The 26,582-nt window shown below is 38.3% G+C and overlaps 1 protein-coding gene across 1 annotated transcript in view; it reads left to right on the forward strand.

The window, feature by feature from the left end:
• CNTN1 (contactin 1) overlaps positions 1 to 20,328 on the forward strand; it is a 216,047-nt gene extending 195,719 nt beyond the window's left edge. Inside the window, exons 21-24 of the mRNA XM_014871147.2 lie at positions 2,809 to 2,995; positions 4,400 to 4,512; positions 5,688 to 5,844; positions 17,674 to 20,328. Of these exons, the coding sequence (XP_014726633.1) occupies positions 2,809 to 2,995; positions 4,400 to 4,512; positions 5,688 to 5,844; positions 17,674 to 17,753 (537 nt within the window). The 3' untranslated portion in view covers positions 17,754 to 20,328. The remainder of the gene's footprint in view (positions 1 to 2,808; positions 2,996 to 4,399; positions 4,513 to 5,687; positions 5,845 to 17,673) is intronic.
• The last annotated feature ends 6,254 nt before the right edge of the window (positions 20,329 to 26,582 follow it).

Consider the following 26,582-nt stretch of genomic DNA (forward strand, 5'->3'; position numbering starts at 1 on the left):
TTTTTTTCTTTTTCAGGAGTTGTTACAATGTTTCAAATATGTAAATATGGCTGTGTATTAGAGGAGAACTTTCTCTGTTCATGACATACAGCTCACACACTATAGGAGTAAAGTCCACAACATTGCAGCCAAGAACAATTGTATTTGGGATTTTAATTTTATTTAATTTTTAAATTATATTACTTCTGTCTGAAACGTAATATGTTTTTGGTGAAGAAATTTGCATTTTCATTAATCGTTCTCGCTGGTCTTATTTGATGCTCTATGTTATTTTGTATTACACTACTACCATGCCTGTACTACAAACAAATATTAAGATTGTAAAAAGCTTTGCAAGGCAGGGGACTTCAAAGGCTTCCAGAATATGCCACATGATTATTAAAAGCTTCATATAAAGTGTGTTTTCTATCTTTAAGTAATGCTGTTACTTAATTAACATACAAGATGATACTAAAAATTAATTAATTAGTTTTCAATGGCCAGCTGAAATCAACAACAAAGCTACTATTGGTCCTGTCATGGTTAATAAACTTTTGGCCACCTAGATCTTTACAGACATCCTTTTGCTGCAGGCTAGAAACTTGTTTGAACTTAGAGACAGAGATAGACATGACGTTCTCTAACTCCTGAAGTACACGCCCTCTCTCACCTGAGTCAGCCACTTACAGTTAACACCTTTTGGTGTACAGCTGGTTGCATTCAACAAGACCTACTTATCTACAACAATATGTTAATTATAATCATATAAAAAAACCTCTGACTTGAAGATCACTATCAGACCTTCAGCTGAAATGGCTGTCAGTTTCAGGTCCATTCTAGTTTGAAACCATTCATCTGGTGGAGGTTACCACTCTACTGCTGAATCCTGCAGAATGGACTGGATGCAGAGTCCTCACTCATTTTAGGGTAAAGGCTTACTCAGGAAAATAGCTGTCTTTATAAGTACAAATGTTATGAGTGTGATTGCCTAAATTACAGAAAACTGATATTTAGGGTGCTAGTGGATGATACTTTCTAAACAGAATGCAGGACATATATTTATAGAATTGAAGATTATCTTCAGTTATTATCTTCTGCTGAAAACCATGTGCATGCTGAACTTAAAAAGCAAAGCCAGTTTCACTGCAGAGAATCACTGCAGATACACTGATTCTACCTGCAGCAGGAAAGAGACAAAGGCCACTAAGATGTCACATTTATAATCAGTGAATAACTTGTAACACTGGTGGAAGGACTGGTGGCAAAAAACATTGACAAGAGACAAGCTATAAGAAGTATTTAGTTGACAGTAATCTCTGTGTAGTGATACTGTTCTCATGTCCAAAGACATTTGAAGTAGGTAAAGAGAAATACCCTGCTAAATCCCCTGCATCTCTCCTTACTCAACCACATCATGTGTTCTAAGATAAAAGAAAGCAGTATTTTTATTAAATATTGTAATTTTAATGTAAATGGGAGAAAACGAAGCCTCACTGAACAAGGGTTGTACCCACAACTTTTAAAGAAGAGAACCGTGATATTAACACTTTGACAGACTATCAGTTTTTCTAATTTATTCCTTAAATGAAGTTTTCATGTACAACTAATGTCAGAATAAGAGAAGGTTAAAGTAGTTGCTATTTAAAAGGCAAGATGATAGGATAGCTCATGTCACCAGTAATGTCTTACAAAGATTTTTCCTAGAGCCTGAATTGAGCAACAATATTAACTTCTTCCTAAAAAAATTAATTTAATTTAATTTAAATTAATTTAATTTAATTAATTTAATTTAATTTTAAATTCATGTAACATACAAAAAAAACATTATTAAGTCAGGCAGAAGCTGAGCAGAAATGCTGAGGGTGAAAACACTCAGAATCAAAATGCAATGGGCACATTGCATTTCTGCTCTTTCAGGTTTGTGCAGTAATTTAGTCTTATGCAAGTGGTTATAAACCAGACAAAACCCAGATACTGACAGTGTTTCACTGTCATTTACATCTCACAAGGCCATGCAGAATAGGACCCTGTGTATGTGAGGGACTGTAGGAATGGCATCACTCCATAGGAATTGCACTGTTTTCAGCAAGTGTTTTGTAATGCATAATGAATTAAAGTGGGATGGACCAAGTTCTTGGGGGAAAAAAAATGCTCATGGAATTTCTGTGTACTCTTAATTGGCTTTGTTTTTTAAGGTAGTACAAGCTTACAGTCATGTTTTTTCCTATATTTTAAATGTTTTCATGTTCTTTTTCATCTACTTTGACAAATTTCATATTGTGCTATGAAACGTGATGGAATTTAGCTGAAGAACTCTAGAATAAGGTTATGTATACCTATTGACACCTACATGTGCAGCTAACATGACCGAATACTTTGCATTCCATAGATAGAAGTACAAAAAGCCTAAATTTGTCAGACATTCAAAACAAAATACACCAAAAACATTATCAGAGTTTAGTCTCTACTAGTGTAAGAAAATAATACTGAAGTTCAGAGTAGAATGCAAAAACAAACGAGCAAGAAGAAAAAGGTCTTGTTTTTTGAAGACATTATCCAGCTCCCAAACATCTAGTGACTTAGCTGGGAACAAGTTGTACCACTATGAGAAAAGTTTGCCTAATAAATTCTACATTAATTTCAGTTTCTTTATGCCTATACACAACTTGGTTAAAATCACAGCCTGTAGAAGGAATTCTATGCCGTTGCTGTTAGATTTCTTTTACCTGGTTTATATCTGAATATATAGTATAGGAATACATCAGTTTTTATAAAATTTCTGTATTATTAAATAAGTTAAATTTCGTCTTCCTGTTGGCTTGCTTACAGATTCGTTACTGGGCTGCTCATGATAAAGAAGCAGCTGCACAGCGGGTACAGGTGAGCAATCAAGAGTATTCAACCAAACTGGAAAACCTGAAGCCTAACACTCGCTACCATGTAGATGTGTCTGCCTTCAATAGTGCAGGCTATGGACCTCCCAGCAGCACCATTGATGTTGTTACCAGGAAAGCACGTAAGTGAATGGAGCATTAGGTTCAGCATAATCATGTCCATCATGCTTTCAAACATGGCTTCTCATTCATATGCCAAATGTTCTCTCCTCATGTGGTATTGCTTCTCAGTCTGATAATTTCTGCTAAAATTCTCCTTCCTCTCTTTTGTTGCCATGTTTGATGGGGATATTTTACAAAAGGCAGTGAAGAGGCTAAGATTATATGCTCAAAGGAGGGTCACCTGCAAGCTCAGATCAGGTTGCTCAGAGATTTATCTGGCTGGACCTTCAAAACCTAAGGGAATAGAGTCTGCACAACCTCTCTGAGAAACCCATTCCAGTCCCTGACTTATGAGCATCTAGTCTGAGACTTAATCAATTTTGTGGTTTTTGTTTCTTGTCCCCTGCTATGCCATCCAAGAGCCTGGATCTTTCTTGATAAGCTCCCTGCTAGGACAGGGGACTCTTAGATCCCCTCCAAAACTGTCTCTTCTCCAGGGTGAACAAGCACAGCTCTTTCACCCTTTCTTCACAAATCAAGATCCCCACCAGGTTGATATTCCTCTGTTGAACTCACTCCAGATCACCAATGTCTTTAAAGTATTGGGAATCCCAAAGCTGGACATGATATTCTAAATGATGAGCAGTTGAGACCAGCTATTACTTAGGCATCTATACACTGCCTTTGTTTTCATCAACAGCAGAGCAGCATATTCAGGCAACCTTGAGAAGTGGGTGATCTGAATTTCACCCTAGAATTAACATACCATAACAGGTTTTTGAGTATTGCTTCTGACTCAATGAGGATACCTAGCACTAGCATAGACTGAACAAGGTAAGAAAAGCATCTCGTGTATTTAAAACATATTTATCTGGGCTAAATATGCTTACAACTAATTTGAGGATTTCTGTCAGTGAATAGTGTATTGTGTAACTTGCACCTGCAGGGTTCATTAATAAGAGTCCATTTTATAAGCTTTTTATGTAAGTTATGATTAATGGTTTCTGCAGTGGAGTACTTCTGTTTCTGATGAACTGAGTTAAATGATGTAGAAATGGCTGTTAATAGTTGATTAAATATTTTATATCAATGAATAAATATGACTTATGCCACATTTCTGGGACTTTCTGAAGGTAGTTGCATGCCAGCAAACACTCATGGTCAGCAACACAGTGAAGGGTAATGTTGGCCACTTCCATTCTGGCAACACAGAAAGGCAGACCCACAATGCCGTCACCGTACAAAGCCATCCAAAATTGCCTGGCTGGAGCTGTAGCAGTTCATTTCAGGAAGGAGACTATCCCTTGCTCATAAATATGGCAGGCTAATTTCCTTTTTCACATTTTTACATGTCTTAAGAAAAACACCACTGAACATTTGTGAAATCTCACTTATGTGTACATTATACATATGTTGCTTTTCAGCTCCAAGCCAGCGTCCAAGAATTATCAGTTCTGTCAGATCTGGTTCAAGGTACATCATCACCTGGGATCACGTGAAGGCAATGTCAAATGAGTCTGCCGTTGAAGGATACAAAGTATGATATCTGAAAATATTTTTTATCTTTATGTATGCTTCATGCAGTGCATTTTATAGACAGTGTTGAACCTTTGTATGTAATCAGATTTACACATACTTGAATGCTGAAGAGGAAGGTATCATGCTCAGCAATCGCAACCATCCAGCAGGCTTAGGGCAAAGCCAGTGGGCTTAGTCAATACAAAGAGAAAATATTGGGGCTCTGAAATTCATTTGGGTGGTAAACCATTTTATGGGAGAGTTCATAACAGTGACTGCAACAACCTCATTTCCCACATGATCACATTTATTGTCTGTTGGCTTAAAATAATGCATAGAAAAGTTGTAGACTTTATAGTAGTTCCTTATATTAGTATGCATTGTTCCAGTTTTCCTTTCCCATCTCCATGGGGGCTACAGTTCCTGAAATACGAGTTTTTAAAGTCTAGGGAGTTAGAGGAAGTGAAGGGACCTCTACCATCATTAGATGCAGTTACTCTGTAACCACTGCAAGTGTATATACTGACTATAGGACATACAGAAATCTTCAGATATTAATTCCTATTTAATGTTGCTGCTTGCTTGGCATTAAGAAAATTAGTATTATATTCTTCATTTGCAAATTTGATTGAGTAGTTGAACTCCTTCCTGGGAATTGCTAGTAGTGTTTCATAGAGATTATTTCAGAAGGAAGTGGGATCTTTAGAAAAGATCCCACAAGACATACACCATCCCATTTGCAATAGTTTAGCATCATTGAGAGTTAATAGTAAAATTGATAATTGTTTCACTTTTGGAAATGGCTACAAATTTTATGTCAGAAAACTCAGCTAGTTCTCACATTTTTGATGGTCTCTGCCACCCTGCATTATTATTCTCCATCACTTAACTACATATTTTGAGTGTAAGTGCTGAAATTATTTTCAAAGTTGGCATAATTTTGTAACACAAAATGAGAAAACATCCTGTCTAGATTCACCTTGTGTAAATATGGCAAAAAAGTTCTATTAGCCACTAAGTTTATATATATATGTGTGTGTAAGTATGTGTATACGTGTATATATATATATATATATATATAATGTTTCATGTGAATAAAAGCTACTACTTTTTTATTTACACACTATACATATATAAATGTATCTTTATGGAAATGTAACATTTCAATAACTGTATTTACCATGACTTTCCTAGGTACTTTATAGGCCAGATGGACAGCATGAAGGCAAGTTGTTTTCCACTGGAAAGCACACGATAGAGGTCCCAGTCCCCAGTGATGGTGAATATGTTGTTGAGGTGCGAGCACACAGTGAAGGAGGAGATGGAGAAGTAGCCCAAATAAAAATTTCAGGTGAGCAGATAACTTCCCTTTTTCTTTGCCACACTCCTTGTAAATCTTGGACTGTTTCCCTCTTTCATGGCTATTGAGAGATGAGCACATCCAAAAGGTAGTCCTTCAGCAGTGACTGGACTGAGAATAAGAGTGTATCTTGAAACATTTCTGAGGAATCATAGCACACACGGGACACTTCTGTAGCAGTCCAGCTCAATCCTGGAAGCACTGCTCATCTTTCAAATACCAGATGCTTTTACTGGTGCCCCTGGTAAGGCTGCCACTTCTAGAAGTGTCCTATAAGCATAACTACATGGTGCAGACCTCAGGATCTAGGTGTCAAGCTTGGAATAACCCCATAGTTCCTACTACCTTTCGCCTCTTTCTCATTCCTCTGTCAACTCTCGCTAAAAGGAAAATAATGGAGAAAAGGAGTGGTCCACAGTGATCCACAGACCACTTGCCAGGGAAATTCCACTTCACAGTGAAATGGGGATCTGTGGCACAAAATGATAAGTAAACAATGAGAAACTCCACATGCTGTAATTCAGAGTGGTCTGGATGATTGGTAAAGAAGAGAAGGGACCATGGCATAGGATAATTAAAATTTGGTTCAATGTTGACTGTAAATACGAGTTCAGACATGCTCTGCACATTTCTTTCCTGTTAGTTTTTTACCTTAAGTAGTTCCTTAGCATATTTGGTATGAAAGCGAACATATGAATCAACATCAAGGAATTGGATAGTAACTTAGCAAGGTTATGATTTGAACACTTATATTGTATTCTTGTCATTTTAATTAAAAAAATTAACTTGGGGAATAGAAAGGATTAAATGTCAACAATGTTCTTGTCACAGAAGCAATGCAATCATTATTGGGGCTTTTTAAAAAGAGCAATGCTTATGCTGTATTATCTGTACTGTGAGGGAAGGTGCTCATTCCTAAAGGAGTGGACCTCCCATCTTCAGATTTTCAATAATATGTATGGCTTATATCACCTGGTGTGAGCTCATGAGTATCACCATTTTTGTTTGTATGAAGTTTATATTTTGTGTGTATTTTGTTCTAATGAACACGTGCACAGTTGACATTTTTTGCCTAATTTTAGTATCTGTGTTTGTCTGGCTTTGGTGTCTGGGCATTGTTTCGTTTTATAGGTGTTGTTAGATTAAAGAGGCTTCTTATGTCTAATACATTCTTCTCATCAAGAAATATATCTATACTAGCCAAGTGACTAATCAAATGTTAAAAAGACTGTGTGCCTTGAGTTTTTCCATGATTAATTACATTTCATCAGGTCTTAAATAATTTCATCATCTCTTTTCTTCACCTCTCCAGCTTCTGTGACTTCCTTTAGGACTGTAATACTATATATGCACTGTTTCAACTCTGCAGATATTCTTGCCTCCCCATACTTGACTACTTCCAGCGTTATTCATGAAAGGCTTTCATTAGCCATTTATTACCTTGCATACGGCTATGAAATGATGTTCATCTTGTTTGTCCAACACCATCTTTAAATCCTTCCTGGAATCCTTGCTTTCCAAGATACAGTGTCTTGTCATTTTCACAGTACCACCGCAGTGTCATGTCTCTTTTTAACTTTGTGTTTAATTTTACTTTTGACTGTGACAAAGCACAATTGGTTTGAATGGTTCAAGTCCCTGCGCTGTCTGAATTTTTATATGAATGTGATGTTGCCTCTGTTTGTCATATTGGTTCCATAGGTGTTTACTTCTGCTGCTTTTGATAAAAATATTTGGATTGCATTCAGTCCACAGCTAATCATTGTGGAATTGCACTAGAAATTCAGTAGCCATTCTTCAATAATTGTGTTTTGAAATCTGCTGGTGACTGAATTCTTAGTCCATTTAGCATACGTGTTAATTGTGTGTACCATGTTCTATGCAAATATTATGGAGTAGTAAGTCAACTGCTTAAAAACAGCTGAAATATATTGTGTTGTATTCTCATACTCTGGGACAATCAATTTCAACAAAGTTTATAAGCTGCAAAAAGTTGAGGCAGCTGCTGTCTTCAGGACATGTCCTGAGTATCTTTGTATCAAGCGCACATTACAACCTGCCATTGGTGTGGTGCAAAGACCCTTTAGGTCACAGCTGGTATCTTACTTCCCAGACAGAAGCATTGTGTCAGTACAAGGTCAAGCCCAAGACAAGCAGTCTTGCCAAGACTATAACCTGCCCCAAGTATGCTGTCTTGGTTTGAAAGACAGATATTTGCTAAAGAAAGGCGAGAACCCCTTTTTTGAGATGCAGAGTGCAACCCCCTCCCTTCTAATTATTATAGTTTCAAATCAGAGGCTTTCAGGCAGAAGATATGGGGATAGGAATAACAGTTTTTTACTGATATCTATCAAGGTAAACAGCAGAAACAACAACAGCTATAAAAACTGACAACAGAACAGAGCAGTGTAGCTCAGTTCCAGTCCCCTTTGGCCAAGGCCCTCTCCCTGCGCTCAGTTCCCGGTGCTGTGGGCAGGGCAGGGCCCGCGCAGCTGAAGGCGCTGGGTGATGGCGGCAGCGGCCCAGGGCTGAGAGGGGTGGAGGAGCCACTCCCCCCTCACGGTGTCGGTCGTGGTGCTCGGCAGAGTGCCCGGAGGCAGTAGGATGAAGCGGGAAGGCAGCAGAGCGATGTCTGACAGCAGGGAACGTGGCTCCCGGCGCTGGGATGGCGGGGAGGGTGGTAGGCAGCAGCACCGGCCGCCTTCCTCCGACTCCACCGGCGAGCGAAAGAGCGAGAGAGCCCAGGCCCCTGTGCCACCTCTCCTTTTCCAGTGTCCCCCTATCCCCCACCCCTCCATGAGAGAAAACTATTGCTACTAAGGTATAGCCACAAATACTTAGCCTAACAATGGGAAAAATTCCACAGAAAGAAAAGGGAACAATTCAACCCCCAACGTGTGCCTGTACAGAATTAGCACCACCAGGAGATATAGCACTCTACAAATGCTGGTTTGCAATTTTGCATTGAAGGTCTTCCACGCTGCAGACAAGTTCTCATCCACAAAATCTACCATACACCAGCTAGACAGGGACTGTGCCTCTGGGAAATCCACACAATTCTGACACGCATGACATGAAATACTGGGGACCTGAGGCCTTCTGGATAGGCAGGTTGTCTTGGTTTGGATACTTCCAAAGGGATGATTCCTTAAAGGGCAACATTCAGCAGTCCTTCCCTCCATCTATTCGGGAGATAAACTTCCTTTGAGAAAAGTGGAAAAAACTGTTTCTTTAACAAGCAAATAATTTAATTTAATAAGCATGAGAAATGAATAATATTAAACAATAAAACCTTTCACTGTTTTGAAGAAATGGCAAATTCAGAAAGTCCTTCTGTAGTTCAGAGGGAGTCCTCTGTGGGTGTTTTTCGGCTCACTGAGTGTCTCTCAGTCCCTCTGGCGCTGGAATGCAGCCCCAGTGGGTCACAGGCGTGAAAGTCCTGGTTTTTTTGGTCCAGAGCATGTTTGAATAGTTTCAGGAAAAGAAAAAGCCACAGTCCCGGGAACTTCTCTGCCTTAGCTAGCTAAAAAAAACTTATTAAAAGCAAAGGAGAGAACTTTCTCACTCCTTGTTGCTGCAGACAACACACACCGGGAGAGAGCTGAAGCTCTTAATTCTGTTTTTGAATACAGCCATGAAAAAATCCCACCGCTTTTCCTTCTCCCCCACTTCACTCTTGGATATAGTTTTAAAGGCACAAAACTTATTTCTGGGCTAAACAGATGAATGGGAATACAATTCAGCATCATAAAGTCACCGCAAGACACAGGTGGAGGCCAGGCAGGACAACAGAAGATATCTTTTATCCTGTATTTCAGGTTCAGGAGCACTAACTGGTCCTGAGGTCCTAACATGGGAATTAAAATTGTAGCATGTTTTAACTAACATAATTACATTTGAAAGTCTAATGGGAAAGAAACTAGAAGTAGATTTTGTTTCTATCATCTCAATTCCTTGTTTAATGGAAAAACTTCCTTTTTGTTTTCCTCATCCTCTTCCATCTCACAAAAAATCCAGTCACCTGCAAAATGGGGAGGCAAATATCCTGCAGCTACTTTACTCTCATATAACTAGTCAGCTTCCAATAGGATACACTGTTTTAGTTGACTGATATAGACGTTTACCAAACACAGTTATCTCTCATTCATTTCTTTTTAGTGAACATCTTGATATAAAAGTTCTTATCATAAAATCACTCTATGTATATGTGCATCCCAGCATACAGCTATAATTAGTGTAAAATACAGCAACGATCCTTTGTATTTTATTGACCAGTGCCTGTTGTAGAGTAAGGAGCTTGGGGATATTTTTCAAGCCCATTAGAGTAAATTAATGAGCTACACAGTTTAAAATTAATTCTTGAGGTACCACAAAGAGATAAAGGTCGGAACAACTATTGTAACCAATGGAGTCTTTTTCAACAGTTAATAATAGGCTTCTCTGTTTCCTTTGAAATATAATAAAGACTGAGAATTATTTTTTTCTCTCTTGCATGATTTTTGGACTGCAGTGCTTTGTCATATTACTAATATTAGTGTAATCAAAACAATCTTGCAATCAGTAGGAACTAAAACCGTATGGTGCTTAGTTCTTTTTTTCACTTGAATTGTGTAACTGCACTGGCCTCAGTACAGTTGCTTTATGCCAGAGTAAAGAAAATGAGAATCAAGTTCTCAGGTTTTAAAATTTCATCCAGGGTGGGAGAGAGAGAAAGGTTACTCTTCTCATTTGGGTAGATATTGGGAAAGAAGATACCATACACCTTCAGCTTCATAGGTGAAATCAGGTTAATGTCTCAGTTTAAACAGTGACATGGTCAAAGAAGAATTTATGTATTGTATATGCTTCTAGCAAGAGAACAAAATTACAGTTTCTCTGTGTTCACTGCACACATATACATATATACACATATGAATTCAATTTGCCAGAGGCATGTTTCAGGATCCTGAAATAGTATTTACTTTGAAGTACAGCTATTTCAAAGGAAAATCCATAAATGTTGCCTGTACTAATTTACACAATTCTTTTAATTATTTATCTTTTAATTTTTTCAATTACTATTTGAAAGGGGACAAATATTTATTGTACATATTAGTATCAAGTAAGTCAGGTGATCATTCACTTCTCACGTGGTATAATTGCAATCTTCTGTTTGTAATTTGAAAATGTCCATCTGTTGCAAAGTTTGTGGTAGTAATAAGAGAAGGAGAACGTAGGTAAAAATTGTAAGTAATACTGAAGAAAACAGGCTCTATCTAGCTGAGGCATGACAGTCCTTTGTTACTTGCCTTGGAACTTTTTATGCCTCTGGTCCAAGAATATAGCAAAAAGCTTCTACTAAAGTAAAAGTACATTTTCGAAAGAGCTCTCCTCTAAAAGAGGAGTAATTTTCAAAATGCATTTGCTATTGTCTCATGACTCAAAAATTAAGTAGCAAATATCCAGAATGCCCTCTAACCTGGTACATACATTTGCTTAAATCAACGTATTTTATTCTCTGGTATTTTTCTTGATTTTTCTTCATCATCACATTTCATTTCATCACAATTCTAATTTATTGGTATTGCCTCTTTCCAAGCCTTAGTTTTATTGAGTAAGGTGGCAATTCCATGCATTACAACATACTCAGTGATAGAACAAGCATTTTCTTGAAAAGCCATGTTCTTATTAATTTCAATTTTTTCTCTTCTTCCTGTATTCAAACTCAAAGGTTGGACAGACAGTGGAATTATTTTCATATTTAGTTATGTTTTCTTAGTCTGCATTATCCTGTGATAATCTGTTTTCCTTTCTTCCTTTCTGCAGTGACTTTAATGCCTGATTTATGATTTTTTTTTCTGCCTTGCTGAAGAGCAAGGCCAAGTTGAAGCTGGTCTGTCCTGTTGGACTAATTTATTTTCTTTGCTGCTACTCAGTCCATTATTTTCATTGTCTGCATATTTTTCAAGTTGCACTGCAGCCCTAGGTGCTGCTTGTTCCCACTGATCATTCCTTGTGATGCTGCAATGCTCAGGGAGCAGAGGGAGGAAGGCTGTGCCACCATTTTGCACCTGAAGAGTTTCTGCTGTTTGCCCAGTGCACCATGTATTTTTTTAAATGTGGACTATCTGCAAGTCAGAAAGAGTGACACATCTGGTATATAGTTGGGCTGAATTTATTTGTAAGAAAAATTCACAAATCCCTATTGTCTCGGTTTGAAAGACAGGTATGGTCTAAGGAAAGGCAAGAGCCCCTTTCCTGCGATGCAGAGTGCAACCCCCCTCCCTTTTAATTATTTTAGGTCCAATTCAGATGCCTTCAGGCAAGAGATATGGGGATAAGATTAACAGTTCTTTACTGGTATCTAACAAGGCAGAAAACAACAACAGATATAAAAATTGGCAACAGAACAGAACAGTCTAGCTCCGCTCCAGTCCCTTCTGGCCGCAGGCCGTCTCCCTGTGCTGTTACCGGTGCTGTGGGGGCAGGGCAGGTCCCACGCAGTTGAAGAGGGCTGGGTGATGGCGGCCGCGGCCCAGGGCTGAGAGGGGATGGGAAAGTGACTCCCCCTCACGGTGTCGGTCGTGGTGCTCAGCAGAGTGTCCGGAGATAGTAGGGTGAGATGGGAGAGCAGCAGAGCGATGTCCAAAGGCAGGGAGCGTGGATCTCAGTGCTGGGATGGCAGGGGGAGATGCCAGAGCGGAGCCCAGGCTGTCTTCCCACTCCAACGAGCCAAGCGAGAGAGAGCCCCGCTCCAGACCCCCCCATCCCACCTTTCCTTTTCCGGTTCCCTCCCCTCCCCCTCCAGCCACCCCCCTACGAGAGAACATTATCTGTTGTTTTAAGGTGTAGCCACAATTACTTAGCATAACAATGGGAGTAATTCCACAGAAAGAAAAGGGGAGCAATCCAACCCCCAACACCTATTTTCTTGAACAACGAGGAGTAGAATCCTCACTCAGAAATCCCCACACATGCTAGCTAGCCAAAGAAGATCCTCTGGCTAGGTCACAGTTGCATGCACAACTTAAAAGGGTTATATTTTATAAAAAAATATTACCAGTGGTCTTCTATTTTACTCCATGCAAAAGAATCTGTAATGAATATTAGTATATGTGAAGGGGAAGAAGTATTTGAGAAACAACCTATGTTTATTGACAGCTAAGTAATAATTTTGTGATTTTTCTTAGAGTCCAGGTTATCTTCTCATATTGGCAGTCTAGGTCTGTGGCAGGGCTAGAGTCAGTGAAAAAGAAGCCCCAGCTTCTGCCTGCTGACAATGCCAAGGTTCCAGGTGCTCTTGCCAGAATAAAATAAAATGTTTCCTTTACTCTGAATTTTCAAGTAGGAGAGGACAGACTAACATCATATAGTGTAAAAACCACCTAGACCATCAGCAGCAATTCAAAGAAGCTTTTTTTAGGACAGCTGAAGCTATTCCCCACATGCACAGCAACCCTAGCATGGTTAGCAACACAAATCATGGGCAGATGGACAGACAGCTTAGTTTCCATCCCATACAGATGCAAAAACAGTAAATCACAGTGCCTTTCTTGAAAGGTTTATGGCACAGGCAAGAGGAAAATTTCCTCGTGCACAAACAAAGGTTTCCTAGACAAGGGAAAGTTGGATGCATGATTTAGTAATGATGCCAGTGATGCACAATAAGTATATTATAATTAGTTCAGTTATTTTCCATTTACTATGAATAGGGATAACAGAATTTAAATCACGTCTGCTGATACTACCAATTTCTTTTGCAGTAGTCTTTCATGAAGACAGTATTTCCAGCTGGGACAAGAGTAATATCTTTCCAATAGAAAGAAAGAACAACAAACCCACCTCTTTCTTTTATGCAATTTAGTTTAACCTAAAGAAATATTTCTCCCCCATTTCTGTTTTTCTGTTCTACTTGAGTAAATATGAAAACACTGAGAAAACAAATACAAAGGAAGCCTGATAGTTGATAAAGAAACTAATGACTTGAAAGAGGCAAAAATCCATTCATTTTTTTCAGGTGGCCTATTTTTTTCACACGGAAGTGGACAAAATTAGTTTGATGCAAGGAGGAAGTGAATATGAGAAGGCTTTGCAATTAACCTTTCTTATATTAAAAAGGAGAGAGAAAAACCAGATAGCTCTAATGGAATACAGGTCCTTGGATCCTGGACCAGAAGGAGAGTATTATTTGCAGGAAAATGGGTAGGAGTTTGGTCATTCTTTCAGAATAAAAGGAATCTGTTTTGCAAAACAGACACAAAGGCAGACTGTCATGAATGAGTTTTTAGGTTGTTCGAAGAATCACCAGCAAAAGTATCAGCAAAAGCAGATTAAATGTAAAAATGAAATCATGACAAGATGAACATAACACACAGAGAAAATCAGAATAAAATCTAAAATCAGTCTAAATCTAAAATCAACCTAAAATTATCTGCATGGAGGCAAGGGATAGGAAAAGGTATGGATGGGGAAAGGTAAAGACACAAAGGAAAGAGAGACTCTCCAGTTGTGTCAAAAGGTTTCAAACTCAGCCTTGGACCTGACCAATGATTTAGGCCTAAAGGTTTTAGCAGCACTTAAACTTAACAGCACTTAATCAATAGCCTAACTTGAACAATTTCAGAAAAGACTCTGTAGCATTTACTATAAGCACATCAGTAACTCTCTTACAGGCCTGAGCAACATTCACAGTACATTTGCTATGGCATATTCACACTCACATGCAGACCTAAAGCAGTATGTGAATAATTCCTGTTGAGTTCAGTGAAGAGCTTGTGTTGAATGCATTTGCATCTTCTCAACAGGCAAAGGGTCCTTGGCATTCATCAGCAGTAATCTGAGCATAGCAACTTGAGAGTTTGCTGGCTCTGATGATACCTTGGGTCCAGGCATCACTGAGCAGCCCCACGCAGAGGGAGGTTGCAGCTTGCTGTGGTCCAGGAGAGCTCAAAGGTTCCTTTATTTCACAATCCTCTATGGAAAGACACTGATGTTGGGGAAAGGGCCAAAAATATAATATATAAAGATAAGTAACATTTAAAGAAAATAATGATGTAACAAATTGTCACAAAGTCTTAGGACATACATGAAAGTCTGAACTGTTTTAATGCCTGTTTCATGTAGGCATTAATTTCATTTCTTTTGGATATATTTGGAAGACTGTTGCATACTATTCAAGATGTCAGTAAAATTTAGGATATCCTTTCAGAAGTGTAAAAGTTTCATCCTGGATATTATGTGATTGAGATGGCAATGGAGAATTTAAAATACTAATAGAAGGCTGTGGATTAGTGGGACTTTACAGGGAGTTCCTGTGATACATAAAGATCTTGCTGAAGGAAAAGCCATCCAGCAGTTCTTCTTTTCCTTTAATCAGACAAACAACCACTTGTGTGAGAAAAGCTCCTGACAATAGGAGACAGAAAAAAAGTTAGGTTAACTGCATGCATCCCATACAGATTTTATTTGACGTTAAACTACATTCTGACTACATGTTTCTATAGATAGTTTAGTCCTAAATTTAAAAATATCTAATAAACTTAAAAATAACAACAGTAATTCTGTACCAGACAATAGTAAAGTCCATGCAAGATTTTACTGGTTTTGCTTCAGACTGTTGGGGAAAAAAAAAATTAAAAACCACCAAAAACTAAACCAAACCAAACCAAACAAAAACAACAGAAAAACCCCAAACAAACAAAAAAACCACACAAAAACCCCAGCCAAATTTAAGGGTATGTGTTTTTTTTTATTTAAAATAAATTAAAACTCTTGATAGTAAGTTCACACATGGTACGTTAGAGTGGTAGTTGGAATGTGTGATGCTGATTCAGTTTTGACACTGACTTTGATGGCTTTAGTTTGCAATTGCTTGCACAGTGGATCCATAAAATGCTGGTTGAGCGAGATCACACATTATAACACTGAGGAGAGAAAGAATCTTTAGGCACTGCATATATCCAGCTCATACCTGGTCAGACTTCAGAGAGAGCTTAATAATCCTCTTTTAATTTACATCCACATGTTAATTTGTACACACCCATTAAGTCTTTATCTGGCATTTCCCTAGCTTTTAAAGGTTGCTGAAACTGACAGATCACAATTGCATTACTGCACAGAATTAAATCTTGTAGTCTGTTCTTAGGAAAACTTTTTTAACTTTCATTCATGAGCCACAGGAGCGTACTGGCCGTCATGCAATGGCGAATAGTGTTTCCTCTAAAGTATGGATCCTTACACATAGGTCAGTAATCTAACAAGAAAGAAAAAGATGATCTGTTTAATGTGCATTTATTCTGTTAATGTTCTGTTAATATGCTGTCCAAGGGTAGGACTTGCTTTATTAAAGAAAGCTGGTAAATATATCTCTACAACAGTGCCTATACCTTGTAAGGAACCACTATAATGAGAATTGCTAACTATTCTGGAGCCAGTAAGCACATCTCAGGGGAATATTTATTATTCCTATCTCTTTGTAGAATAACAAAGCGCAAACAGATGTTTCCTCATACTTGCACATCGTTCAACTTCACTCAGCAACCTTTTTGTCTCGTTTTCCTCCATTAGAAGCATTTCAAAATTTTTATTTGTGTCTTTCCAACTGCATTATCCTGGTATCCTGGTCTGACTAAAGCAGAATACATTTTCTGTGGGTATTCTTCAACACAAAACCTCATTTTCCCCCTCCCCACCTGCACCCCACCATGGCTTCATTAATTAACCTCTACTTTGATATTTAGGAATAAAACCTGAATATTAATGTGCCTCATAAATCACTAAAAAATAGGATGAATATACCCCTGTACTTTCACAGTTTGTCATGCTGTGCTTGTTTTCAGGCCTGCTGAAATCCCTGCCTTTCAGTTTGTGCATTACCTTCTCAGTATGTTTTTCTTCATTTAACATTTTCTGTAGAGCTGTCCAGTGGGCCTGTTCCAGCAGCGCCTCAGGACTGTCAGCACTGACTGCAAACATTCTGCGCTTAGTGGTCAACAGCAAGCCAAGCAGTAAGCTGGGTCCTGCACTGCCCATCTGCCAACCTGATACAGGCAAACCCTCTCTGGGATGAAAGAATAGCCAGTTCTCAGGCTCCTTTTGCCCATCTCCAAGACTGACAGCCAGGCACAGTTTGACTGGGATTTTTTTCTCATATATATGCTTCTTAAGAGTGCTGGAGCATCACAACACAAACCGCTTAACGATAGCAATTCTTATTTCTGTTTGCCAGAGCGAGTCATGTAAAGTTTGTAAGCCATAGATTAATATTTTATGTCTTAAAATATTTGTTTAAGAAGTACCCTTGTGATTTTAACAGACGTAAATGCCACACTGCTAGAAGTCAGCCACCTGGACTTTGTAATCTGGCAAGTAAACAAACGGACCAGGCTCTTTGACATCTCTCAGATTATTGCTGTTCATATGAGCATTAACATTTCCAAAGGTGTCTCTTTGCTTTGTCACATTTCAAAGACTCCATTCATTTTGTTTTCCCATGCTTAAATATTTATTTTGACCTTTTGCCTCCTGGTATAATAACCTCCTGGCTTGTCGGACTGGCCAGATCAAAATACACAGATGTGTCCTGAATGGCCTTGTTTCTTGTATAAACATGCTGCATAAACACGCAGCTCTTGCAGAACAAAAGAGTGAGTCCTCTGTCGTACTGTAGCAAGTCTCTGTCCATTTCAGATTATCCATACAGGTAGGGGTTGTGCTGAGATATGCCAGCTGGTTTCCAGCCTCCATACTCTGTGGACTTCAGGATTATTCCCCCCACTGCACGTAGTGCTGAAGTAAGACCAAGTAAGACCAATACTGTGTTGTTTTCTGTTCGATGCACAGGTGCTGCTGTTGGAGTACCAACTTTGCTCCTGGTCCTAGTGGTGCCTGCCCTGGGTGTCCTTGCCTGTTCGGGATTCTGAATGTAGCTGTATTCACCTTGTCCTCCACCTAACACAAAGGACTCCCTTTGAAGATGAGGACCACGATTTCTTTTTGATTCCTGTGGCACCATCCTAAGCCAAATAAATTACACTTTAAAAAGAATAACCCTACCGATTTCCTATGAACTTTAAGAGGACTGAGGCATCCAGGAACTCCTTCATGAAGTAAATCAACTTTTGAACGGCTAAGAAATATTTTTAACTTGTTCCAATATGCCTTATAAAACACTTATGCTGATCTGTGACAGTTGCATGATTCGGTCCAATGGGGCAAGTTACAGTGTAAACCCAATAACATAGGCTGTACAGTGAAAGTAAAATCACCATACGTAGGTGCTTTAACTTGAATAACAAATTGTGAAATATAATAGAGATTGAAATGTTGATTGTATGTGATAAATGTAAGAGTACTACGTCTGTCTGTACTATCCTGTATGTTTTGTGTACTGCATATTTTTGAATAGCCCCATCATCATTTATTGGGATTACTGGTTTTAAGAGAGACAGTCAAAGCAAAAACATTTCATTATTTAGAGCTATATTTCTTGAGGTTATTGGATAGAATTTGAAGGAATTCAAGTAAAAGTCAGTGGTAAGGATTTTTTTTGTTTTAAATATGTTCAGGACACCCGAGACATGGATAGCATGCTCAGCTTAAAGGAATTTACCTGTGCTTCACTGACCGAGATTTAGTCTAATCTTTTCTTAAAAGAATTCTGTTGAAAAATTCTGTTCTGGTAATTGTTGCTGGTTTTGGGAGTCAAATGTCAGCTTTAAGGGAAGCAGCGTAATGTATTGGTTTTGATTTAGTCTTATTCCTATTGTTATTATTATGGTAGCAATATAACGTTTAGGAGCTTGGAGATGAGTCCATGCTAAGATCAGCCAAGTGGACCATGAAATGGTAGGAAATGTATGTTATTTTTTAAAGTGAAAAGATTTAAAATATAAAAAAGAAAAGATATACAATAAATGGCAAAAGCAGAGTAGCACAGTAAAAAGTTTATTATATTTACATTTTTATGCTGCAGACACCAGGTGTTACCTTCCTGTATTGAAGGCGTACATTTGGGAGAACTATATGCTTTTTCAAGAACTTGATATTATTCTAATGTTCATAGTGTTGTAAATAAGAGTTTTAAAGTTCTGAGACCATTTCTCTATTTGATAGAGTACTGGATGATCCAACTGTGTGTTAGTACGTGAAAGTCAGATCCCAAATGTTAGTCAAAGCTACATGTTTACTATGGCCTTTTCAAAATGGGAACTCTATTAGAGATAGAGAATGTTTTTGTTCTGACTGTGTCTAGAGTGTTTCAGTGCTGAGTTTCTTTGTTGGTTTGTTTGGGTTTTTTTAAGTTGTTAAAGAAATGCACATTCCTTTCATTTTCCATGGTATGCTGGGAATTAGTTTGAGTGTGAATGATGAAGAAATACAGTGATGTTGAATCAGCTGGCTCAAGTAATAGTGCAATGTCTGATGCTTCAAGAATTATAAGCTTTGAATCATATTTTATTAGCACAACCTTGCTAGCTACTTAGAAATAGATTTTATCTTTTTAGAACTGATACTGTAGAGGTCTGTAATAATATTTACATGAAGCAAGGATAGGTCTATTAATAATTTACACCCCTTTATTTTATTTGTATAATTTTGTACAATATATTTACATGTAAAAGTGTAGAGTCTTCATTACTAAATATTAATAATATGGTTTTAGTTTAACTATTTGTTACAAGATTAAAAATTTTTAAATAGGCAAAAGTGGTAACTCCCCTATAGAGGAATGCCATAGTGTCAAACACTATTGAGTTTCATAAATTGTATAATTATTTGAAAGAAAAATGAGCTGTCTCTTCATACGTAAGACACTTATATGCTGTAAGTCTTCTGTACAAAAAAAATGTGCTTTATTGTGTTTCATTTGGTTTTGTTCTTTTGCAGTATGACTCATTTTTATAAATATACAATCACAAGTACATCTTTTGCCAAATGCATGGTTGCCTTTTACTTTTCTAATACATGGTGTAAGAAGCAAAGCTGTTTCATTTTTGCATGGAAATGACCTGGGAAGGAAAGCCACTTCTCTTTTTTTAAATCAGGCACATGGATGAGGTAGGTGTCACATACTGATCAGATAGTTGGAGACTTTTCTGTTTCACATAATTGTGTAAATTTGACTGGGACCTTCAGCTTCAAATTGTTGTCAAGAAAAACTAACTAATGTATCATCTGCTTTAAAATGCAAGGTTCTTAATTAAAGTTTATATAGATAGACATATTTGTTGTTTCTTTATATTTCAGGAAAATTGATATTGCTATTATTTGATACTGATAAATATTGAACTGGTTTTTTAGTTACTTTTTATCTTTTCTTTTCAAATGAGTAGAACAGGACTGTGCTTTGTCCTTTTTATGAATGAAAAGTAAATGACAATTAAATAAATGTATTAATGTTACTCAAAGTATTACAACTGTCTTTTGAATTGGAACTTTCTAATTTCATAACAGTGATGTGGTCATCTGTGATAGTAAAGGTGTGGATAGAATGAAGTCCTGTGTATCCCTGCTCTGCCTTCTTGTGACTATTGTTGGAGTTAAGAGCTTTTCTGGATCTACTTTGATTATAGGCAATACAGATAGAAAGATTTTCCTAAAATCAGTTACAGAGAGAATCCTGAGAGCTTTTTGGCACTTTTGGAAGCAAGAGATAACTAAGGAGATTATTTTTTCAGGTAACATTTTCTATTCCAGTAGATATATGACATGATTTAACCCCAGCCAGCAACTAAGCCCCACACAGCTGTTCACTCTCTGCCTGAACATGAGTGGAGAGAAAATCAGAATAGTAAAAGTGGTAAAGCTCATGGATTGAGATGAAGACAGTTTAATAAGAAAAGCAAAAGCAGTGCACAGATGCAAAGCAAAGGATTCACTCACCATTTCCCATGGGCAGGCAAGTGTTCAACCATCTTTCCCTGCCAAGGAAGCAGGGATACATCATGGGTTTCGATGACTAGGGAAGACAAATGCCATCACTCCAACTGCTCCCCACTTCCTTTGTCTTCCCTTATGTCTGTATGCTGAAGATAGTGTCATATGGCCTGGGATATCCCTTTGGTCAGTTTAGTGTCAGCTGTCGCAGCTGTCCCTTCCCGACTCCCGCTCCCTTCTCCTTTTCTTCCAGAAATGATTCGTCTTTTTAACTTTTTTACCACTAATTCCTTTCACTTTTCCTTTTAAAAACTTTTCTTATTTCTGAAAACAGAAGAAAAGAGGGAATGCACAAAAGTCCTCATGAATGGAAAACGAAAAATGGTGTTCACATTCTCAAAGAGAAGTGGCACTGTCTTTTCTTGCCAAGCTAAAACATTCGTCTTTTACCTCAATGCCAATTAACCAAGTCTAAAGATCATGAAAAGACACGTGGAAAGTACCTCCTTCATCTTAGTTGGTCTTGACTCTGGTTTATTCTCTTGATAAATATGAATGACACTGGAAGTTATGCTGATATTCATTCTCCAAAACACTTAAAAAGCTCCTGATTTAGGTGGTAACTTCAACAGGCAAGCCCTGTGAGCACGGATGATTGAATTCTTCTGTCTATATTTAAATAATGTAATTGAATCTTTAACATCTAATGCCTTTGGTCTTTACTGTGTTATCACAACCACTGTCTGCTTCACAGAAAGGTGTGACAGAATTTTTTTCTCAAGGCAGGCAGCAGACATGACAATATGTAATATCATCTGCTGGCAAAAAGGCAAATCCAAACAGAGAATAGAAAGATACTGACTGGGCATCATCCCCTCCTCATGGCTGTCACGTTGCTGCTATTTACCTGTGTCACCTCTGTCCTTCAGTTATTTGATGCCTGCAGAAAGCAGCACATGGAGAAGTGTTTCCATTGCATTGAGATAATCCAGATCAGGCAAATTTAGAAATACCCTGATGGTGTGGCCCCAGGGCAGTGGAGAACACAGAGGTGAGCAGAGCAGTTGTCCTCAGAGCACAAAGCCTCTGGCCAGATATGGAAAGAGTGCCCGGGCCTCAGAAATGGCACATCCAGCACAAGCCACTGAATTCTCCTCAGTGGGAGGAGAGAAGCAAACATCTTCCAGCATAAAGGTCCATATGATGTAAACAGGGAGGATTTCAACATCTTGTGAGCCCTGAAGTGAAAAAGCCTTTGGGAATGCACAGCAACTTGGACCCACGTGCCAATAACTGTGCTAGCTATGCATTGACATTCATTTCTGATTCTCACAGGGAGAAATGCATAAAAAAATATTAAATTCCCAGAGGCACTAGACTCAGGGAATTCATCCCATCGAGACAGCTCTCTATAAATGGCTGCCCTGCAGTTGCCTGCAGCGTGGTAGCTAGCACTCATGGGACATGGTAGGTGAATTGGACTGGTGGAACCAAATGGTGTTTCCAAGCTGCTCAAATCTTGTACTACCCACACCATTTATTGGGCACTGTTCATGGCCAGCACTTCTCTCAGGACTGTTTTTCAGATGGCACAGCCCTGAGCCACACCAGAGCCCCGGCAGCCACTTGGCAGTGGAAGAGTCTGTGTGCCGGGGCTGGCACTACCAGCTGCAGGTTGGGTTTGTTTTCAGTTTAAAATCTTCAGGGTTACTCACAAAAGCTCAATCCTTGCTACTAACTTATCTCTATCTGCAATTCAAAAGGGAGTGGAGACATGCACAGGGCTTTAGGGAAAGACTCTGTGATGATACTTTTGCTGACCCCCCTTTTTGCACTTCAACATTAAACTGCTATTATTTGTCTTGTGAGTCGATGACAAGCCAATAATATTCATGAGGTCATGTATTGTTTTCTCTGCCCAGAAAGTTTTTAGCTATAGATACTGAGAAATAAGCATCTGTCAGATCTCTGTGACGGGACTGAAGCAGTTAATTATGGATCCCTATGTAACTGTACTCTGACAGAATAATGCATATCACATTCCCTATGGATCTACCTGCAGCTCAAAGAGTTGCTGAAAATCAGCCAGTTCTCCACGATGCTCCTCTGACAGAGCATCAAAGTACTATTGCAGGCCTCTGATGTGTGTGCTGAAGCCAAGATGATGTTTCCTCTGGCATCAAATCACAAGACCCTTCAGCCAGCTTCAGTACCTGATTTATCCCTAGTAAAATGCTCATGATGGAATGATACAAAAGGGTCTACAGGGGGTGGGTGTATTTATATATGTGAGCCTTTTGCAAGTAGGTTAAAGCATGCACTGGGATTGTAACATAATCTGAAAAAAATTAATACCTCAAGCAAAAAAAGCCCAAAGCAACAGAGAGGCCCTGCAGTTTTTTGTGGCAGCTTTTACACAAATAGGTTAAACTTTGTGTTCCAAGAGCTGAGCAAGTGCACACAGAATGACTCTGCTGGGTTCTGCCCAGCGAAGGTTTCTATCATCAACCTACAGCACTGACTTCTGTGATGCTGCAGAGGTGATGAGTTAAACAGCAGTACAGGAGAAGAGGGTAAAACAATTCTGTGTAAGTAAAGGAGGAATCAATAATTCAAATACTCAAGACTGAGCCAAATGTGCTAATACAAATGACCTAGAAAATAGCATTAATTTTCACTGTGTGAAAATTAATTTTAACTCTGTGTTGGCATACAACAAAAGAACCTGCTCTTTTGGGATTTATTGATTCCAGGAGGAAGGAATATAGGATTTTTAAAATATATAAACAGCATAATCACTGGCTTGGTCTTTTTCTAATCATTACTGAGAAAGCTAGAAGCTTTCACTCTGTCAGGAGCACAGGGCACAGGGAGCATGAACTTAGTTAACACAGTTTATTTCCCTGCTTGGCATCTTCCAGGATGCCCTTGCTGCAATTTGATAACCTGGTGGCTTCTGGCCAGTGCTCTCCCAGCACTCAGCCTTTCAGCAAACATAAACAAAAATGGATATTTTCATGATCAAAATACTTAGAGAGAACAAAAAAAAGAAAGAAAGAAAGAAAGCTATGTCCTCTTTTCCTTGTTTGCCTTCCCCTTTTCCCTTCTCCTCTTCCTTCTCTCAAAAGAAAAACTGAATAGGAACTTGAACACTGAAAATAAAGAGCTATCACTAGGGAGTATTATCGCTAGTTAAGCTCTGAAACAAGGAAAAATCCCTTCATGACTATCCAGGTGTCCCAAGAGGTTTTGCAAGCGCTCAATTTTACAGACAGTTCTGGTAAACGAAGGGATAGGTAAAACCAGCATGACTTTTACTCTGTCAAGCCTTGCATAGGCTTCTTCCCAAAGCTCTTAATCAGATTTGGAGGACCAAGGATATATTCCAGTGACTTAAAAAGACTTGAAATCAGTGTTGTGGACATCTTACTGAACTTGAAGCCACGTGCTCTGAAAACTAAACTAAAACACAAGTGTTATGCATTACTCAATGACCAACATGCATTTTCTAATCTGGTTTCATAATGAACATGGTAGAGGTTTGGATGGTAGCATTTATTCTGTCATACAATGTAGCAGAATGAGGGGAATATACTTAAGTTTGGCTTGGTGTTGAATGACAAGGTGTTTTCATCAATAAAGGATTTATGTCCCATGGATAACTCACTCCACCCCAGCTCAGGTACCTCCATGACCAGCACTATGTCTGGGAAGCTTCAGTGAGCCATTTAGCCCTGAGACAGGCTGACCACCCTCACCTCTGCCTGTGGCAAGCAGAGCTCACCTCAGCTGTGCTCATTGCTGAAGATAGGTTGAAACACCTGGGTGGCTGGCTACCTCCTAGGGCTATAAAGGAAACTGAGGGAGACTGTACCCTAAGGAAGGCAGCCAACAAATGTGTTTTGGGTGGGTTGTTTTTGTTGGTTTTTTTTGGTTTTTTTTTTTTTTTTTGCTTCAGGATCTTGAAATGCTTAAAAGTTTAGGTTATCAGTAAAGTACTTGAACCTTATTATATCAAAAAGAAAATCCTGTTGGACATCTGCTCAAGAGGAATTGAGTTTGTACCATCCTGGCACAGATGAACCTCAGGGTAACTGAAATGAAAGAGTTACTACTGTGGAATACACCACTGGAGAAATAACAAATGGAGAAGTAAAAAGATTCTTTCTAATGATAGCATTAAAAACAAAGTCTTGTTGGCAGTATTAGCCTCTCAAAAATTAATGAACCTACTGTGAGAATAATTGCATATAAACCATGATAATGTTGATGTTATTGCCAAAAGCTGTGATGTCTATTGAGAATTAGTACACAAAATCAAACTCCAAAGTACAAACAGTACACAAAGTCAACTCCATTTCTGACCTTTAAAAATGCAAGTAAACACAGGATGAAAAAAACTCTCATTAGAAAGAACATTTGTAAAAATACAAGGAGATATTGTATCTAGTAGATCCTTCTCTAAAATTACAAATATATGATCATTGTTTTAAGCTTTTTCCCTTTCCATGTTTATTTATAGAGAGTGGTGGTGTCTTTTCTGATTTCCATATTCCTGATTTACTGAATAATAGTTTTTCACTGGCCTAGTGTTCTCTGATGGCTTTTTGGGGTAAATATGAAAAAAAATTATATCTTGCAGCTCTTCATCCCATGAGTAGATATTGACAGGACCTGTAAGTTAATTGTGTATCCAAACCACTGAAACAACTATGTAAAGGGATAAAATAGTAGCTATACCAAATGTATAATCATATTGCTTCTTGCTTCTCTCTAGTATAACTGCAAGCAAAATCTAGATAAAGCAAATGTACACTTCATTAAGGACACATGAAAAAGCAATATGTGGTTTTTTGACAATACCTATTTAAAATATCATTACTTTTTACTTTGGCTTATAACAGGAAACCTCCATTATTTTTCTTCACAAAGTGTGTGTGTTCAACCAGAAGTAAAAAGTAACTCACTTAAAAAAAGGAAAATATGTAGAAAGATGTTTTAAAAAATCCTTCAATTATGGATGCTGATGTTTCTGTCCATTAAGCATCAAAAAGTAATTTTCTGTAATGGATCTATTAAAATTAACCCTCATTACAAGCTGATGACTGCCAGATGTTAATAAACTATTTCTAAGTGCTTATCATTAGGTATAATAATGACTAAGCTCACAAAGTGTTTTGTGCTTATGTGCCTGTGAAACACAGCATGGAAAGCAATGGCTATATAGTCTTTAAACAATAAAGCACGATCACAGAATCATAGAATGGCTTGGGTTAGAAGTGACCTTAAAGATCATCTAGTTCCAGCCCCCCTTCATGGGCAGGGACACTTTCCACTAGACCAGCTGGCTCAGAGCCATAAGGAAACTGTTGATTTCTACCAGTCAATAAGAGGAAAAACCTTCCCTTTGCCCACGGTAGTGTAAGAGCTGTCATGGGAGCCTTTCCACCACATTTTGTGACCAGTGTTCCACCTACAGGTTGGTTAATTTATTGGCTAAGCTTCCATCCACTATTTATTTAGTCAATGCTTGTATGCTGGATCAACTGTCAAAAAAAATCAACATTTATAATGATTGGACTGAAGGGGAAAAGTGTTAACTAGCACATTTTTTACTCTATTCATCACATTATCCATTAAGAAAAAACATTCCCAGAAAGACAACACAAGATCTGATCCTGCCTAAAGGCACTTATGGCAGTTGCTGACTATAAGGACAGCAGACTGGGACTGAGATCGCTTCTGGATGATGCATACAGTGGAGGTATAAAAGAATTGCTTTCCTCTCTACAATATTTATTTTCTAAATGTTGTGATATTTTATGAATCTGCTGCATTTTTTTTTGTGTGGTGTTGTTTTTTTTTTTTTTGTT

Source organism: Sturnus vulgaris, chromosome 5 (genome assembly GCF_052056855.1).
Source record: "Sturnus vulgaris isolate bStuVul1 chromosome 5, bStuVul1.hap1, whole genome shotgun sequence".
NCBI classification, from domain to species: Eukaryota; Metazoa; Chordata; class Aves; order Passeriformes; family Sturnidae; genus Sturnus; species Sturnus vulgaris.